Here is an 18,010-nt window from a genome sequence, read left to right as displayed (position 1 = left end):
GGCAGTTGACGGTGGTGGCTTACCTACGCTTACCGACACTGCTCGCTTTTGATGGCAAGGGAAGAACACTCGTGGCGCCCTCTTTGACTGTGCCCTTAACTTACCTTATTTATTTTATCCGCAAATGGGGGCAGAAACGGTGAAAGCTAACGTACGAAACCAAAGGGCAGGACAGGATGCGATCATGCGACCCTATCCGTGAGCAATCTCCCAACTCATCTCTGGTGCCAAGAACCAGACGGTCATGGCGAATCGCGAATATCAATCAAAGATCTGTATCAATGGCACTTTATTTCATGAGTCTATATACAAATGGAGTATGTATGTATGAGGGTATATAACGTTTATATACACACGTGCAATTTCTTCGTTGCTTTTTTTATGCTAAAATACTTGACTCGTATGGGAATACATTCAAAACGAGCCTCGATTTCCCATCTAACTCGTTCTCCGCGTCCCTCCACGAATGTTCGCCCTTCCGCTCTGGGTAGAATAAGTAAACGGAAGAAAATTACAAAAACCTTCCCCTCCTTTCACATTCTTCCCTCCCCACCTTTCATTCGTCTACTTTCATTCCGACAAGCGTTCTGGCACTCGCTACGTAAATATTTACAAACTCCTACAATGTTACACCCGCTTTTTCTTATCTACCTTCGTGAAGCAACGCGGAGCTCCTTTTGTTTCAATAATTTTCTCCTCTCCCCCTTCGGACTTCTGCCGCGCTTTATAAAAATACTCGGTACAGGTTTAAGAAAATATCTTTTCCTTGTTACGTTTAGTTTTAAGTTGTAACAACGTTCTGTTTAAAAGTTGTTAATACGGTGCGCAGTACATGTGTGCATGCCAGACAGCGCGAGTAAAGCGCGTTTTAGCTCTATTAGTTCGTTTAAAGCGCGTTTCGGCGTATTTTCGCGCAGTTTAGCGCGTCAGTCGCGTAGCGAGGAATCGACAACGATAAACGGGTACACAAAGTTAAGAATCGCCGTAGCGAAAACAAAGAGCACAGACGTTAACGCCAGATAACTACGGGAAACAACGGCCGCAACGTCGGGACGTGCTGAGCGATAACAACGACGCGTAGTTTTGCGATTTTTTTCAATGCTAAGGTCTCGATAAGGATGCACCAATTTTCTAACGCGCTCCTTGGATCAGTTGTCGAAGGCGTTCTCGTAAGTTCGCGTTTTCATCAGGATGTTCTTCGTGATTGTCAGCTGTTTCGTAATAGCCTTCTCCACGTCCTTCTTGTTCTTGTTAGACTCGGACAGCTGCTGAAATGTATTCTTCAGAGCTTTGCGGGTTTTTTGCACTTTCCTCTTCAATGCCTTGTTTTCCTGTTTCAGCATTTTCACCTCGTCCATACCTGAGAGAATAGCGAAATTTAGTTTGCTACGGGGAAAAGAGGCGGCAGAATCTTCGACGGAAAGGGGAAGATGTACAAAAATGTCTGTGTTATAAATTAACATTGATGTATGAGAAGTAAACGAAAAAACGTAGACAGAAATCATACTTTTAATTTGTATCTCCCCATTTCCGAGGTTTCAATTATTCAGTGGTTATTCGGCAAAGCACTAAAAACTAATGAAGAGAACGTTACGATATCCAGATGGGTCTTCTGCATGACACTGAGTAAAAAATTGTATTATTTATTGTTAATTGTATGAGTAAACTAGCAGGCACGAGTTTTGGCAGTTTTCGTGCGAGAGGACGAGACATAACTCGGGCCAGAGATGGGCAAATTTTAAATAGCTAAAATTCCCCCTGTATTTACGGAATTGTACCGCTAAAATAATGGAAATAAAATATAAAGTAAAAGTGGCAATACTGCACAAGAGCAGAATAAATGAGTGCCCATCTCTGATATAATGGGGCGACGCATGTATGGTGGTTCTACGGATAGATCATACTCGGTTATCAAAGATTAGACAGCGGTCTCGAAGCATTCATTTGACAACAGTTAAACTTTATGATGAATAACAGAGGATGAAGTAATTCTTATCGCCGTAAAAACTGCCGTGATATGACCAGACAGCTATTACGGCGATCCAGCATGACCGTTAACGATGAAGGACCGGAAGAATGCGTGCCAAAAGCTCAACGTTCAACTCAACTGTTTGTAATACATACTATAGTAATGCCCACCTATGAAAAAAACAAAACAAAACGAAAGAATTATTTTCATAATTCCCAGACGACCTTACGCGTACGAGCAATATCTCTCGTGATCGTTAGCACATATGACTTTGAAATACCTTCTATAGGCAGCGGGCTCTCGCTATCCAAATCTCGTAATTCTCGTTTGCCGTTGCAATTTTCCTCGTCGCTTAACAGATTCGTAATCGACTGGGTGATTTTCAAAGTGTCCTTCAAAGGCCTCGTCGTCGTCACTGCTGCATCGCTCTCGATGCCCAGATCAGGAGAACAGTTTGATTTACTCCGACCAGTCGAGGTAGGGTAGTTCATCAACTGCCAGTAATTGAAGCCCTAAGAGAAAATGACAGACCATTAAAATTCCATAAAACATCTCCCATTATGTACATTAAAAATCCCGTACGAATAGGAGCTTCGATCCGTGAAATTGAAATTTAAATCCGTGAAAATTTAGGTGTGGTTTTGATCGGGGTAAATTTAATGTCTACATTTTAGTTTCACGTATCGTCTATACGTTATTCTTACGTACGTTGTAATTGTGATAATCCTGTATATCGTCGCAGTTTTGCTTGAGGGTACCATCGATAGGTATCGACGATATTCCACTCGAGCTCGGTGCAGAATCGCTCGTTTCACAAACCACGACCTGCCTTTGAAGTTCTTTGTTAATCATCTCGAGTTCTTGTATTCTCGCCCGATGCGAGTCGTTCATTAGATTCAGCTCTAATACCTGTAATTCAGGAAATAAATGAAATTTTTGAAGCTCACTCGAGAAGACACGCCAAAAATAAAATCAGATGCGCGTTACTCACTTCCTTCTTCAGTTTATCGTTATGAGAACACACGGACAACATGTCGCATCTGCTCCCGATTTTCCTCATTTCTTGCTCCAGTCGCAATTTATCGTTAGTCAATTTAGTGTTCTCCACGAGGACCTGACTGTGAGATAAGGTGAGGCGGTCCAGCTCTTTTGTTAGCGCAGATAAAGTTGCCTTGGCTTGCTCCTGCTCCTCCTCCAATTTTCTGATTTTTGCTCGCAACTGAAATATCATTTCAATCGTTAATTTATTTATAAGTATTACATAAAGGAGGATTACCACGGGAGCGTTCGAAATTTAGAATTATTTAATGAGGCATTTATACTTATTTAATTTTGGTATTGGGTCAACTTTTTAATTGAATAAAATAATCAGTAGTTACCATCTCGTTTTCTTTATTCAGAGCCATCAACATCTCGGCGGCTTTTCTTTCTGCGTTTTCTTTGTACTGATGAAGTTCAGCCTTTTGTTTGGTCATTTCCGCAGCGACTACTTCCACGTCGGCCAGTTTCTTTTCGAGTTGTGCTCGCCTTATGCTGTTCTGTCTACCTTCTCTCTTTAAGGTGTGACACTCGTGCAGCTTCTTCTCTATTGATGACTGCACTTTTTCGTAAGATCTCTGTGACTTTTCCAGGCTTGCAATGAATGACTTAAATTTCCCCTCAAATGCCTGAAAATATTAAGATGAGCATTTCACTATTACAATTTATATCTACACTAACATATCATTTAAAATGGCATGGAAAAAAGCTGCTAAAAATAAAGCGGTCAGGAAACAGATCCCACAGGCGGGACGGAAATACTCGAGAATCTACAAGTGTGAAAGCAAATCAAAACGGGAAGTAATAAATTACAGGCACTCGTAAAGATTGTGCAACACGATGGCTAGAGACTTCGGCGTGGTAAAAAGAAGTGTGAAGCTTTCAGTTTAATATATTGAATTCAAGGCGAAGCCTATTTAAACTTCTACTATCAAATGTATTAAACTAAAAAAATATGTATTAGCGTAGAAAATTATATCTAATACGTAAAAAGTGCTCACGTCATCAAATGTACTTCTGGTGAGGAATTCGCTTCGTAGAGCATCCAACTTCTTACAGAGGAGCTCATTAGTTTCCATCAAATCCTGAATCAGATGACCGATATCTCCATCATTAAGATCGCTTTGATAGGTCTTATGACAAGGGACGAATTCTACAGAGTCTTCGGAATCGCTGAAAGTCTTCGTGTACTTAGAATGTCTAGACTTTCCGATGGACTTATTCTGTGTCTCTTGCAGACCAATGCGAGCCAAAGAAACGGTCCTATCTGGTTCTGAAAAAGCCTCGGAATCAGACTGCGCAGAAATAGGAACCTTCCCATCCAGGACATTTTCGGAGTAACACTTTTTCGCTAAGTCTTCCACGTTATCCTCGACGCATCCGTTGTTATCCCCACAGGCCATTTTTCCCATTTTCCCTTCCAGGGCATGTACGAAATCATCAGTAACCAATTTCGAACTGACCAGGACATCAAGGACTATCCTTCTATGTTCATTGCTAATACCGTCAGAATACTCAGCTCCCTTCAGCATGTCCTTCATAAAGTTCATTAAGTCCTTCAGATGAGTCCTTAAGACTTCGCAGCACTTTTTCGCCCTTTCGGTCTCGTTTTCGAAACCTCCAATGTCCCCGGAAATGTCAGGCTTCGTGATGACTTTCAGCCATTTGAGGTAATCGACCTCGTTCTCCAATTCGTTTTTCTGAACTACCAGTTTCTGTATGTAAGTCGTCATCGTTTTTACATCCACGGGCTCTTTACCTCCGATATGATTCAGCTGGACGACGTCATCTGTGAATTTTACGGTTACACCAATTGAGTTCAGTTCTTGGATCAAACTTGCAAGTTGGGAGGCTGCAGATTCTTGCAAACTGTCGGATCTGTTGCGACTTCTCTCGTGATTGTTGGATGCTGTGAGATGATCTTGGAACTTAGCGATCTCCTTGTTCTTGTTCCAGAGCTCCGTGTTGACGAGCTTCTGCAAGTCTCGATTCAGTTCCACAATTCGTTGGTTCTTCCTCTCCAATTCGGCATTTTTCTGGCACATCTCGCAGTGCAGTTTCTCCCTTTCCTCCAGCACCCGGGAAATCGTATCCTTCACTTCCGCCGATTCGCGGTCGTAGGCTTCCCTCAATTTATCCAGTTCAGCTATTTTCTCTTCCAGCTCTTTCTTCGCGTCGTTTCTCTCGGTCTCCAGTCTTATCACTTTCTGCTCCTCGTCCTGCAGTTGCTGTTGCAGTTCCTAATCAACCAGATGTTAAATTACAGCTGCACATTTTTAGAAGAACTCATAGAAATTATATAAACAAAATACTACGATCATATCAAGATTGCAAAAAATTTGTCCAGGGTGTGGGAAAATCGCCTTACAGGGGAATGTTCATTTAATACTAGAACGATCGACAGATTTATTTTTTCATAGGATGAGCCATTTGAAACAAGTCACTTTAATCCGTCTTGGTAGTTCTAGGGTTAAAGAACATTTCCCTTGTTTGAAGTAACTTTTTCTTTTTTTTTTTTAAATCAAAATAAATTGAAATAATTTGGCTTACCTCTGACTCGACCTGAATCTGCATCTCCAGTTTGATCTTTTCGGCTCGAATAGTTTCGATCTGGTCTCTCAGATCGTTGATCTTGGTTTCCATTTCCTCGAAGCGCCGCTGCACAAAGCAAAACAAATATTGCCCGTCAATAAAACTCAGAAATCGGGAGTAATTGGGGTAGGATTTTATTTAAGGCAGCGATTTCGATTACAACGTGATTAATTTACAATCGGGCTTTGTTGCCTACGAATTAGTCTCTTTAATAATCCCTGGGTATCGACGAATCCGTAAACGAAGGTCGGGATGAAACGTGCTAAAATAAAAGTCTTGCAACTTCGGCAAACAGGACAAGAAGAAGCAAACTGTCAATTGACATCGATAGGGCATTTAATTTTTCGTTTTCTTCGGCCAACACCTCGGGGGCACGAGCGTGACAATGACCGGTTCCTAAAAAACGAGATTTCATAGATTTAGCAATTTTCCGCCTTTTATTTTTACAGAATTTATCTTCAAGATTTATTTAAAAAATCTCGATAATATTGAACACATCTTCCTCGTTAAGATTCACGCTGTACAAGAATCACTGATTTTATTTAGTGTTTTAATCCTCCCAAGGAACTTCATATTTTTATGGCAAAATTATAATAGGCAATTATGACGATAAATATTAAATGTGAAAGATAATATTTTATAAGACGAAATATGATGTGGAGACAGAAACTTGAAGATAGAAAACTTATATATAAAAAAAAAGTAGTAATCAGTAATATTTTCAATATTCCATACGCCTTGTAAAATACTATCTTAATTAAATGAATTTTTCTGAAAATCTCTTAATTTAAACTTTACTTTAGCTGGCTTATTCTCACTCATAGTATGTACTCAAAGTGTATCTACAGTGTTGACGGACTGGATAACCAAACCAAAGTGCGAAAAGGATTATCGGCGCAAAGTGACAACAGAGTGATATCGGAAATCATCGGTAAATAAAGCCCTGTTCCCAAGAATTCCACGATTATACCAAGGGTCGATTTATGTCGATTATTTGGTTTGTACGTGAATAATCACGTACAAACCAATAACCAATGACCAATAATGTCCGGACAAATATTTCACCACTGATTCAGAGGGAAACTTGGAACTAGTCTTTCAAAATTTGTCCAAATTTTCTAAACCAATAGAAGTAAAGCACTAATCATAATCGTTTACCCGGCACATCTACGCGTGCGTACATGAAAACGAAATAATCCTTTCAAGAATACTTTTAACCCTTTGGCTACTAAGAGCGCTTAAGGCGCCCGACGTTTGGTCCAATATTGCGTACACGGTCAGACGAATTTCGCCCATATGTAGAAATGGCTCCGTGTTCAACAGGTTAATTCGTTAAATGATGCCTAAATTAATCACATGCTCCGTTTACGAGACTGTACGCGAAGTAGAATAAATCCGTAATCAAAGCCGTACCGAGAGAAATAAAACGCGAAAAATGAGAAGCATGATCATAAATGTCAACGATGTTGGAAAAATAATATAAATTAAAAAAAAAAGGTAAAATTAAAAGCGAACCTTCAATTAATTACATACCTCCACTCGCATCGAGGCGCACAGGCAAGAGAACATGATTTTTGCGGAAAAAAAAAAATTGGAGTTTATAGGGAGTTCTCTCGTAGGTTCGACGAGCAATCGCGAATTCCACGCTTATTATTAGCTCCCCCGAGGAAAAGTAACAAAGTAAGGGAGATCGATATGACCGAAATCGTCGTTTCGTCCGCGCGATTTACTCCGACAAATATTAGCTCGCGCGAATATTCTGCGGAATAGCAAAGCGCGACTCCAAAAGGCAAAACTCACTCGCGATCGTCGTTAATTCCCGACACCCCGGGCATAGCAAAATACTAAAAAAAAAAAAAAAGAATGAATGAAGAAAATATTCACTCGAAGAATATTCCGCAAAGAATAGCGCGTCCTCTCGAGAAATGCGATTGCACTGCAATGCGGTATTTACGGGCGCGTTACGCAAACGTGGCAATGTATTTTATTTCTCCTCTCCTTGATGACGCTAATATAGAGAGAGAGAGTAACATAAATATAATTCCGTAAGTTATCGCAAACGAGATGTTAACGATATAAAATAGTAATCGAGTGACTATCCTCGATCGCGCTTATCCTTTTTCGATTTTCTTTTACGGGGCGCAGCTGCGGAATCCTGCCCTCCCGTTCGACGGGTAGTTCGAGTTATCGATATGATTAATATTGCAAATATTATTGGGGGCTCTTTTGTTCGTTCGTTCGTAAGACGAGGGCTTAGCAACAGCACGGCCGACGCTTGCTGGTCGGAATGAGCTTCTCGTTTCTACTGACGAGAGGAAGATCGCGAAGAGCCGCGGCTCCGAGCTCTATTCTTAGACAGGAGAGGACTCTCTTTTACGCCCGTGTATATTCCGGGATTCTGTACACCATGGGATTTCGCCGGGTCGACGGAACTTAAAGGAGGGTGCATCAGCCCCACGAGAGAGACCTGCGGAAACGTGATCGCTCTCGCGTATCTATTTAAAAGTACGTCAGCCTTAGAGAATTAAAAGCGCAACCCCGATAAGACTCGTTAAGAGGATGTGAAACTGGCATCCGAGTAATCGATCGTTCATAACACTTTTCTCCTAACCGAACGGTACCGAATCGTTTTAAACTTCACAACGTGAACATGGAGACTGTAAGGAAGATCCCGGCACCCGTGAAATTTCATTTTTAATGAAAAATTTAAAACATACCAATAAAGAAATTTTTAAACAATTCAAATTTCATAGGAGTCGGGACCTTCCTTATAGCCTCTATATTCACGTTGTATACTTTGAAACGATTCGATGCACCCAGTTCAGAGAAAAGTCTCATAAACGAGACCTCTGTGTAGTCACTTTCACATCGCCTTAATGGGAGGATTTTTTAAACTAATGCACATTAGGCTATACGATGAGAGTATATTCTCTCTTCGAAGACGATACTTCCATGGAACTGCAGAAATGGCAAAGAATATTCTCATGATTTTTTTCAGAACCGTGGAGAGTTAAATAATACGTTTTGTCAAAATGTCTTTATGAGAAAAAAAAAACCTGGGGCATTTCTCGAGAAGGTGTAAGCTCTAAATGGTATAAATCATGTTTCATTTCAAATGCTATTCCGAAATATACTCTGTGATAACTAACGTAGAATTCTTTTCTTTATATATATTCATGCTGCTTCGAAATATATTCCTGAGAACTTGTGGAATGCATTCAACGGTACAGTTTATGGGGAGCCCAGAAATGCATGAATACCATGATTGTTGATAAGGCTGCGTCCATCTTAGCGTATACAAGTGCATGCAATGTATATAAGAATTTACGATATGCGTGCATGCGGTCGACATAAATTCCGCAGCATTGCGCCCTACATAAACGTAGCCAAGTATATATTTATCAAATGATTTTTGGCGGCAATACTTCTGATTCTCGCCATTTTTCTGACATTATCCATGTCTTCTTTATGCGCTACTGTGTTCTATAATGTGTGTGTATGTTTTCACGCGACGCAAATAAAATTTCTATTGAACATTTTAATACTCATACATATATAATAAATAGCAAAATGGACGGGGTTACACATATTTCAGTCCAAATAAACTGAAACACTCCGAGAAATGTCCTAATTAATAAATAAGTAATTATTTATTCTTTTAGCCTTTACTGAATGCCAGCAAGTGGTCAATGAGCATTCCGTGTCATTCGTACACAGCGATAGACCAGAAAATTATTTGCTCGAAAACTGTTAAAAGTTTAAAAGGATTTTCAATCCTAAAAATGAGTTTAAAATTTTGTAGTAGAATTTCAATACACTTTACATACACGTTGGAGGACATACACAGCAGCAACACGCTTTGAATTTTACCTTAATGATGGGAAACAGTTACTGAAGTAGGAACAAATCGATAATACGTTATTATTAGTCATTCGTAGTATGTATCGCAGTATGTCCGTGATTTTTCGTCTAAAAGAAGCAAGGAATTCAACATGAATTCGTCATTATTTCTCAATAACTGCTATGGGTGCCCAAAAAATACGTGCACGTATTTTGTAGGACTTCAAAGTACAATTAATGAGAACATTTTTAAAGAGGAGACTGGACAACTTCCCTTTTTCAACTATTTCCTTGCAAAAACAGGAAACTAGGAAAGATTGCCCTTAAATAAAATCACAGACAAATAATGCGGTCATACTGACGAGATCTAAGAAATAAGTCAAATTATCAAAAATGCCAATAGATCATTCGATTGTTTCTCTTCAGTTCGTTGATGCAGAGATGAGTTTAAATCCCAAAACAGAAAATGTCATGTATTTGAAAATGCCTGAGCACAAAGCAGAGAAGAAATGAGAATCAGTGCCTCTGAAAGAAAGAAAGAAAACAGAGATATACTGAGTCTGTCAAGCTATGGATGCGAGCATTGTAAATAATTTGCAGTGTATTTGGCCCGCGTAAAACAACTCTTCTATGTCTTCATGCTTGAATAAAGATGGCAATAAAAATAACAATATAACTTATACATATACATAATTAAATAGTGTTTTCTTTGTTACTGTATAGTCATCTTTATTCATAAACGTACTGTGAATATGTAAAACAAGAAAATCCCACGGCTCTGCAACAATTCGATAAATCAATTTCTAACGAAGAATGTTCGTTGCAAAGTAAACCTCATTTTTTGTTTCAAAAAATTTAATGGAATTCATTATTAACAAGCATCCACGTCGTCGCGGGATTTTCTCAGATAAAAAGAAGGAAAGTTGAGGCATAAAAGCTAATAGAGTGATCAGGGGGGAGCGAAGTCAGTGAAGAGTCAGTAAACCATAAAAGGGTTTAATATTGACCTGGTTGGAGTGATCTCGTTCCGGGTCATCTGTCATTTCGCTGGCAAGGTTTCTTCTAACAGATGAGCTGCGAACAACCCTTCCTTCTTTGAAATGTTCGGTTCCTCTTAACTGACTTAATTCTGCCTCCAGGTCCAATATTTTCCTGTCTTTCTCGGCGTGTATTTCCTTAGATTCCCTCTGTCTCTCTACTAACTCCTTAATGGCCTTAAGGGCATTCGTGTAATTCATCTCCACATCCTTTAATTTCTGTTCCGTCGTTTCGCTGGCTTTTCGTGCATTGCAGAGCTTCAGCATGAGCTGTTTCTTCTCCTGCTCTTGCCTCTTCAACTCGCGATCTTTCTCGTCCACCTGCTGCTTTGCAAAATTTTACCACGCATTAAAATACAATAAATGTAATGGGACAATAAGAAAGAAGAAAATAATAGAAAATTCAAATAGCATACCTTGGACAGCTCAGTAATATCGTTGTACTCTGCACCATTTAATGGAATCGGAGATCTGACCCTGAGGGACCTCTCTCTATTGGGTTCCCAATCTACAGGACTACTTCCTAACTTCGGTGGACTGTGAATACAACTTGACTTGTGCCCCATCCTCGGTGACCGAGTATCGTCAAAGGAATTCATGGTAGATGGACTGCTGGGTGGCGAACATCGTTTCGTATAGCTGTTCTCGAACTGTAAAATAACAAAACATAGGATTAAATTATTTCCTTTCCTCGATATGGCCGATACAAGGCACACAATATCTCTAAAATATTCCTTCCGTGTTTATCAGTTAAGAACATCGAACAGAAACAGAACCTTCGGATGAGGTACTCGGATTTTTCTAAATTAAACAGCGATGGATTTACCTGTGACAGAAGTGCCCGGTTTTTGTTATTAAGGTCCGTAAGGGCATCGTCCCTCGACTTTACAGAATTTCTCAGCTGATCGATCTGTTTTTTCCTCTTCTCGGAGACCACGCCGAGTTCTTCGTAGGCGCGACACTTCTCTTCCAACAAGACACTCTTCTCTTTTACTAATCTATCTTTCTCAGCCACATCGTGTTTATATTGCTGAACTATGCTCTCCCTCTTCAACACTTGCTCCTCCAATTCCCGCACCTTTGTCCTCAGCTCCTCAATGTCCCGATCTCTCTCAGAAATCAAAGTTTCCCGTACTCGGATTTCCGATTGTAAACGATCCTTGAATTGGTCCCTTTCGCTCGCCAACTCCTGAGCCCAGTTGCGCTCCTCCTCCAGACTGGCAGTTCTTTGTTGTACCTAAATCAACGTATCTTTTATGAATTACTTCCTCACTACGGATTTTGTACATCTTGACGATTTACGATATTATATTTTAATGACATCTTCAGAGCTCAAAGTAAAATCCCAACAATTAGATGTACATAATAGAATGTAGTTTTAACATCTCCGCATTTAACTAAATTAATCCTCAAGATATTGAATTCCCAGGGAAATATTTCAGTAATACGTTCCCCTGACAAGAATGAAACATTATTTACACTACTCATATTTCTTTCAAAAACTATTCGAACTTCACACAGCGCTCGTTTGATTATGACGCACGCAACGTTATAAACCGATTAAATTATTTGCATCAAGATTTTGCAGGTGTTGCAGGAATTACATTTGCACAGGCTTTAGCGACGAAGGCAAATACTAAATATACTGACAGGACTGGCTGTTTCATTCGTTGCAAGAGGAAAGGGAAGTAGATTAGTGCAAGTGTTTCTAGATAACAGTCACACGTCACCTCACACGGAGGAAGAGCTTTGAAAGGATTTCAAGTTTTAGAGTTAATGACGCGTTTCAAAAATTAGCCGCTAAAGTTTTATTAGTCTAAATATGCGACTAGTTAAATGTATGGCGATCATTATGTATATATTAGAAGTTCCCACTTCTCTACGGGCCTTCGATAGCCCAGCAATTACGCTCACCGTCTGTACACCGGGCTCTCGGGTTCGAATCCCGCTCATACCTAAGAGATAATTTATCTGTGTCTAAGGTAGGGTCTGCCTGATAAGCCTTACTGATAAAGTCCACATACAGACCCGGGACGAGACGAAAAATCAGTGGGAAAAACATTCCCACAAATGTAATTACCTCAGCTTCAAGAGAAGCGACGAGTTCCTCCATTTGATGCAGTTTTTCTTCATGCTCGAGAACTCTGTCTGGAGTAATTCCAAAAGCCTCTTTGTAGTACACTGAACTTTCCGTCATTTTTTCCCGATACTCTTCCAATTCTGAAATAAAGATACTGTATAGTAGTAGCGAATTCTTTAACCTTTTGTCATTTGCAATGTTTCCTAAGAAGAAAATATGAAGAAGATAAAGAAGCTGATATAAAACAGGGTGTTCAAATCCTGCCAAACAAGTCACTCGTTAATTAATCAAGAGATCAAGCCAACTCGTTCGCTAATATAGAATGATTAGAAATAATTACCTTTTTCCAATTGCGCTATCCTTTCTCGTTCTTTCTCCAATGATTGTTCATACTGCAATTGGTTACGCGAAGACGCTTCCTTTTGTTCCTCGATCAGCTCGAAGGCTTTGGCCGCTTGATTAAGCAGTTTCTGCTTTTCTATCAATTCTTCTCTAAGCGACTCATTTTCCACCTGCAACATAAGCATTCCATTCTTTAAGTAAACATACCTCTAAAAATCACGTAGAAAAGAAATGTTTGAGCTTATCTATCACTGAGATATATTGATCGTAGTGACAACCTTAAGCTCGATGTTCTTTTTGACCGCATCCTCATCGGGAGAGGTGATGCCCATTCTTTCCTCCAGAAAGTAAATCCTCAGTTTCAGATTGAAATTTTCCTTCTTCAGGGTGCCCAATTGGTCTTCGTATTCCTTCATGGTTCTGCCTCCCGTCCCACTCATCCCTGTGCCCCCTGGAGATGGTAATTTTCCAGGAGATTTTGCCTGGTTACCTGTAACATAGGATAATGAAACTTTATTACATTTATGAAAAGCACTGCAATTCTCTTATACCTTAAATTACACCCTAATAACATCATGTCGTATGAGTCTATTGTACTATTTACTTTCGTAAATACCACTGGAACAATAATTCCTTGCAAAGAATATTGATATGATTTTACTAATGGTACAGAATTTGTAGTCAAGAGAACTAAAATTTCAAATAAACTATTTTAGGCTGTATTTAATGTATTGCATTATATGGCTGTTAGATTATTTCCTCACATAACATGACGGACTGTCAAACAATTTATCGATACGGGATCCTTGTCAAAAATCAAGATTCCGATTCAGGTCTCGAGCAGTTTCCTTTACGTCATCTCCGAAAACCTCCGCAGGGCATACCCTCCGAAATAATTTCGACAAAGGGACGGTTTCCCGCAGAAAACTTTGGAAAGACGTCGCTTAAACCTCGCTTGTTCCTAATTTCATGGCAGGCCTTTAGCCCAGGTTTAAAGGAAATTTTTAACATTTATGTGACGAGCATGACACACGGGGACCGTACAATTTCTCCCGATCTCGACTGACGTTAAACCCTTGACGTTGTCCCCTTCCCCGAAACATTTTTCGATGCTCGATTGACGAGAGAATTCCCCAACCCTAGGGAAAAATCCCCAGAAAATAAAGAAATGACGTCAACTCGCCTTCTTTCCTTCAACGCCCTTTTCCCGATTTTACGTATAGAACTTAGAAGTAAATAAACTGCAAGGTCAACTAAAAAAATTAACGAATCAATGGATTTTTGTAGATGAATCAGTTTTACAGAAATGAATGTAAAAGAAAGATAGGTTGCAGGTAAAAAAAAATAGTTCCTTGGTAGATTGACAGTATGACCGCTCCTAACCATAGGGACTATTTTCCGGCGCACGGTCATGGGAATATATCCCTTACCGCGCGAGCCACTCGTATCTCAGAAATTTCCCAAGACGTTCGGCCTGCCCGTGTAACCTTTCTGGCACTTCACCAAATGCGTTAAGACCAGCCTATTGTCGAGCATTAAGGTTCAAACCGTCGACGTGGGTTCTGCAATATCCTTGTTTTAACCTCCGAAACCGTAAAGGCCAACATTTTATGGGCATTTCTTAAGCCTGCCGCTTTACCGCGAAAAGTTCGTCGACCCTTGCAACTCCAATATTTCCTATATTATGCGACGTCTAAGTGGAAGGCCCACTTCGCTCTGAACTTACGAGCACTGCAAACCTTTACTATCCATAATTCGACAAGAATGAATATATAAAATGCTCCCTTTTTTTATAAATATAGAATTTAAATAGAAAAGTGAAACTGCATGATATACCTTCTGCTGAAAAAATCAAAGCCAATTTATTCTCCCAAACAAATTTTTCCTCTCTTTTTTTTTCTAATTATTATTCAGCGGCGATAAAAAGAAATGAAATAAACCACGGCATCTTAGAGAAACAAATTTGAAAATAATCGTTTCTCGTCATTCAAAGGAATTATCTTTTCACTCAAAGACATTTCATTTTCGCACACATTGCGATATACTGTATATATGCAACGTTAATTCGCGCTAACAGGGAGGCAAATCGGACAAATGAAGTAGAACTGGCGTTGACTTGCATCGACAGCGTGGGCGGCCCTAGTCAAGTGGCTAAATTGAGCCAATCGAATGAATTGTCCCCGAAGAAACAAGAAAGCAGCGTGCAGGTTTGACAATAAACAAATGAATCGAGGACGGTACGGTCCTTTCCTCTCTTATCTCTCGCATTATGGCGAATTTACGCGCAAACGGTCGATTCCCCCAAAAATCGCCGTGAAATATTAAATACAATTAATATACCTTTACAAAGCAAAATGAAAGAAAGTGCAATTTTGTATCCCTCTGCCGAAATTCAAGGTCCTACTTGTCGAATATCGCTATTAAAAGTGAAATAAATTTGATTAAAAAACTTTTTGAAAGGAAAAGGAAAGAAGAAATTGCAATTTTTTATCACTCCATAGACATTTAAGGTCCTACCGAACATCACTTCGATCCTTATCGGTCGATCCTCGAAGAGTGCGCCAACCGTAGGATCCAGCAACCTGGATCTACCGCATCCCATACCAACGATCTGCGCGATAACTCACATCTCGACCGCGTGGGGAGGAACTTTAAGCGCGATTTATTTCTAAAATGTTATGCTGAGATAAAGTGAAAAAGCGCGAAAATATGATAGAGGGCCCCCGGGTCTCCGAAATGGCGCGACGTTGCAAACTGCGGCGAGACTAGCGAGGATAGCCAAAGGTTACGTCGCAGTAACAGGTTCCTCGCGGTTAAAATTACATCCCGACGACTGTATCGCGTCGTCTTTGGTACATATCGACGCGAAGGTCGTGTCAAAAGAGCGTGACGATGCCGTCAAGATCCGAAACCCTCGGGTCTGGCTTTGTCTCACGTAACTCGATAGGCTCGGTGATCCTGCGGATTAACAATCCAATACACGTCACCCTTTCGATCCGATAAAGATTTTAGTTTCAGGACAGAGCAGTTGCACCCGTTTCCACGATTTGGAAGAGATAATTATTCTAGGCTGTACTTTGGGGGCGCAAGTCGAAGTTCTAAGGGAAACCGACCGACAGATATGCGGAATTATTTGGGGAAAGATTCTCAGGATGCAGTTTACAGTACACTGTAAACTCGACTCGGAGCTTCCTTTTGCGACGTGGACGTAGCCTTAACGCTAGATGGCGACAGCGGTAAAATTAGAGTGACGGAAAATATGACAGCGGCTTGGAGCTAAGAGGTACGAGGAAGAGTCAACGATCTGCTGCTTCCTGCCTGTTGTTAGTTTGCAAATCTTCCCTGCCGTCGACACATTGGTGCATGTCTCAGTTTTAGCATGGTTTTCGCGCAACGCTACTTTGCTTTGCACGCTAAGGATATGCTTACCATTCAAGACATACTTTGACATCTTTTTAAAACGTAATTTTCCAGGAAATTCATTCAAAGGTTGCCTATCCTTTCCGATTAGTCGACAAAAGCGTGAAAAGAATATACACGCAGAGGAATAATTTACAGCCATAATAATACATTTTACTTGCTTCGGCAACCGTGAAATACCGAAGAAAGAGGGTAGTATAAATCTTTGCAGAAACATTTCTGCTGTACGAACAACAAAAGGCTATTATTTCTGTACATCATATTGGTCACATGTATGTCGCTCGTTTTACCAAGTAGTAAGAATATTTTGTTGGCCGCTGCCACAACTTTCTTTGGTAACTTGCCAAATGTTTCGTTTTTCGAAAGGAAGCTCTCTCGATCATATCTACGATTGATACAATTGCAAACATTTCTACAGAAGACGTTACTGAACGACAAAGAGACCTCTAGGGGAGGAAAAGCATCGTTAACGCATCCTGTGATTCAATATTGCCATGACAAGTGGTCCCGTCTCGATTAAGTCGAACATCGCAGCGGCAGATTGCAAATGTCGAATATAAACTTTGCCGCCAAAAATTCGAAACCGGAGTTCAGTGCGGGCCCAAAAAGAAGGAGAGTCGCGACGTCTACATAAATAATTTCTTGCAACCTGTTTTCCTCGTTTCGTCCATCTCTGCGAATATATTTAGCACCTTCCGCGGGATTTCGTGCCAAGAAGAGGAGAGAGACGGGGAACGAGAGAGAGGATACTTGCAAAGAACACGCCGACATTTTGGCGATTTCAACAGCCGTGAAAGAAAGCCCTTCCCTCCCCGACTTTCGATATTTCTTATTCATAAACTTCACAAGGAACAAAACTGCGTGACACTTATCACCGATAAATCGAAATACTTTGATCAAAAATGGTATAAACGTCTCCTCTAAATGAAATCAAATTCATGGTGACATACCCGAAATGAATGAAATAAAATATCTTGGAGATTAATATCTTCCTCGATTGCCCTCATTTCTCTCTCGTGATTCCCCCTAGGAAAAAACGGGGGAATATCCCTTATTATAAAAAAAAAAAACACATTCAGATCCTGCCTTAAATTACTTGAAACTCGATGTAGAGAAGTCTAACCGACTCGAACAGAAGCTTCGGATGAAATTGGAAAAGATTCCGAATGGATGTAAAAAGTCAATATAAAATCTGCATTCGAAGCGATTTGATTCTTCATTGATATTCAGGTTCCCATGGGAACGCCTCTCGTTCGAGATCGTGCCCCTCTGAGAGAACGCAGACGGCGATAAAACGTGAACTAGGTGAACATTTGTCGATAAAGAGGACACTTCCGTGTTCGCTCCGTTCGGAAGACGGGACTCGATTATTTTCATCCCCGGTTCCTGGTTAGCCGACGATCCGTTAAGCCCAGAATCTATCTCGGGGCTTCCAACGAAAACAGAGATAACGATCCTCCGTCCGAGTACGAAGATAACCTCAAAACAGGAGTGACAAGACCCACGATGAGTCAGCGGGTCCCCGTGGTTACCGGCAGGCAGATTCATAATGTCCCACTGTCCCTCCGAATTACACTCGGCGGTTTAACGATAACGTATCGTGACCAGGGGTTAAAAAGAGGAAGCGATGCATCCCACGCCCAATGCCATTACCAGCCGTGTCCTCGTCGCCATTAAATTTACAACACCGAA

General features: G+C 40.4%; 1 protein-coding gene across 6 annotated transcripts in view; it reads right to left on the bottom strand.

The window, feature by feature from the left end:
- Window positions 1-272: 272 nt before the first annotated feature.
- Window positions 273-18,010, bottom strand: part of LOC105703264 (centrosomin) — a 42,121-nt gene continuing 24,383 nt past the window's right edge. For 3 of the 6 annotated variants that reach the window (XM_012431528.2, XM_012431526.1, XM_023432966.1), the window contains 14 exons: window positions 13,177-13,388; window positions 12,897-13,068; window positions 12,557-12,696; window positions 11,303-11,713; window positions 10,893-11,126; window positions 10,447-10,800; window positions 5,558-5,665; window positions 4,009-5,247; window positions 3,349-3,636; window positions 2,961-3,188; window positions 2,678-2,878; window positions 2,250-2,481; window positions 2,125-2,139; window positions 273-1,360 (listed from right to left, as the gene is read on the bottom strand). In XM_012431528.2, coding sequence (XP_012286951.1) covers window positions 1,149-1,360; window positions 2,125-2,139; window positions 2,250-2,481; window positions 2,678-2,878; window positions 2,961-3,188; window positions 3,349-3,636; window positions 4,009-5,247; window positions 5,558-5,665; window positions 10,447-10,800; window positions 10,893-11,126; window positions 11,303-11,713; window positions 12,557-12,696; window positions 12,897-13,068; window positions 13,177-13,388 — 4,046 coding nt within the window. In that variant the 3' untranslated portion in view covers window positions 273-1,148. Of the gene's footprint in view, window positions 1,361-2,108; window positions 2,140-2,249; window positions 2,482-2,677; window positions 2,879-2,960; window positions 3,189-3,348; window positions 3,637-4,008; window positions 5,248-5,557; window positions 5,666-10,446; window positions 10,801-10,892; window positions 11,127-11,302; window positions 11,714-12,556; window positions 12,697-12,896; window positions 13,069-13,176; window positions 13,389-15,415; window positions 15,673-18,010 lie in introns of those variants that run through there. The other 3 variants (XM_012431529.1, XM_012431530.2, XM_012431527.2) reach the window with 3 other exon arrangements.

This window comes from Orussus abietinus, unplaced genomic scaffold (assembly GCF_000612105.2).
Source record: "Orussus abietinus isolate OABI.00-Male unplaced genomic scaffold, Oabi_2.0 scaffold523, whole genome shotgun sequence".
NCBI lineage: Eukaryota > Metazoa > Arthropoda > Insecta > Hymenoptera > Orussidae > Orussus > Orussus abietinus.
The sequence above is the reverse complement of the archived record's forward strand: the minus strand, read 5'-3'. Positions and strand labels throughout refer to the sequence as shown.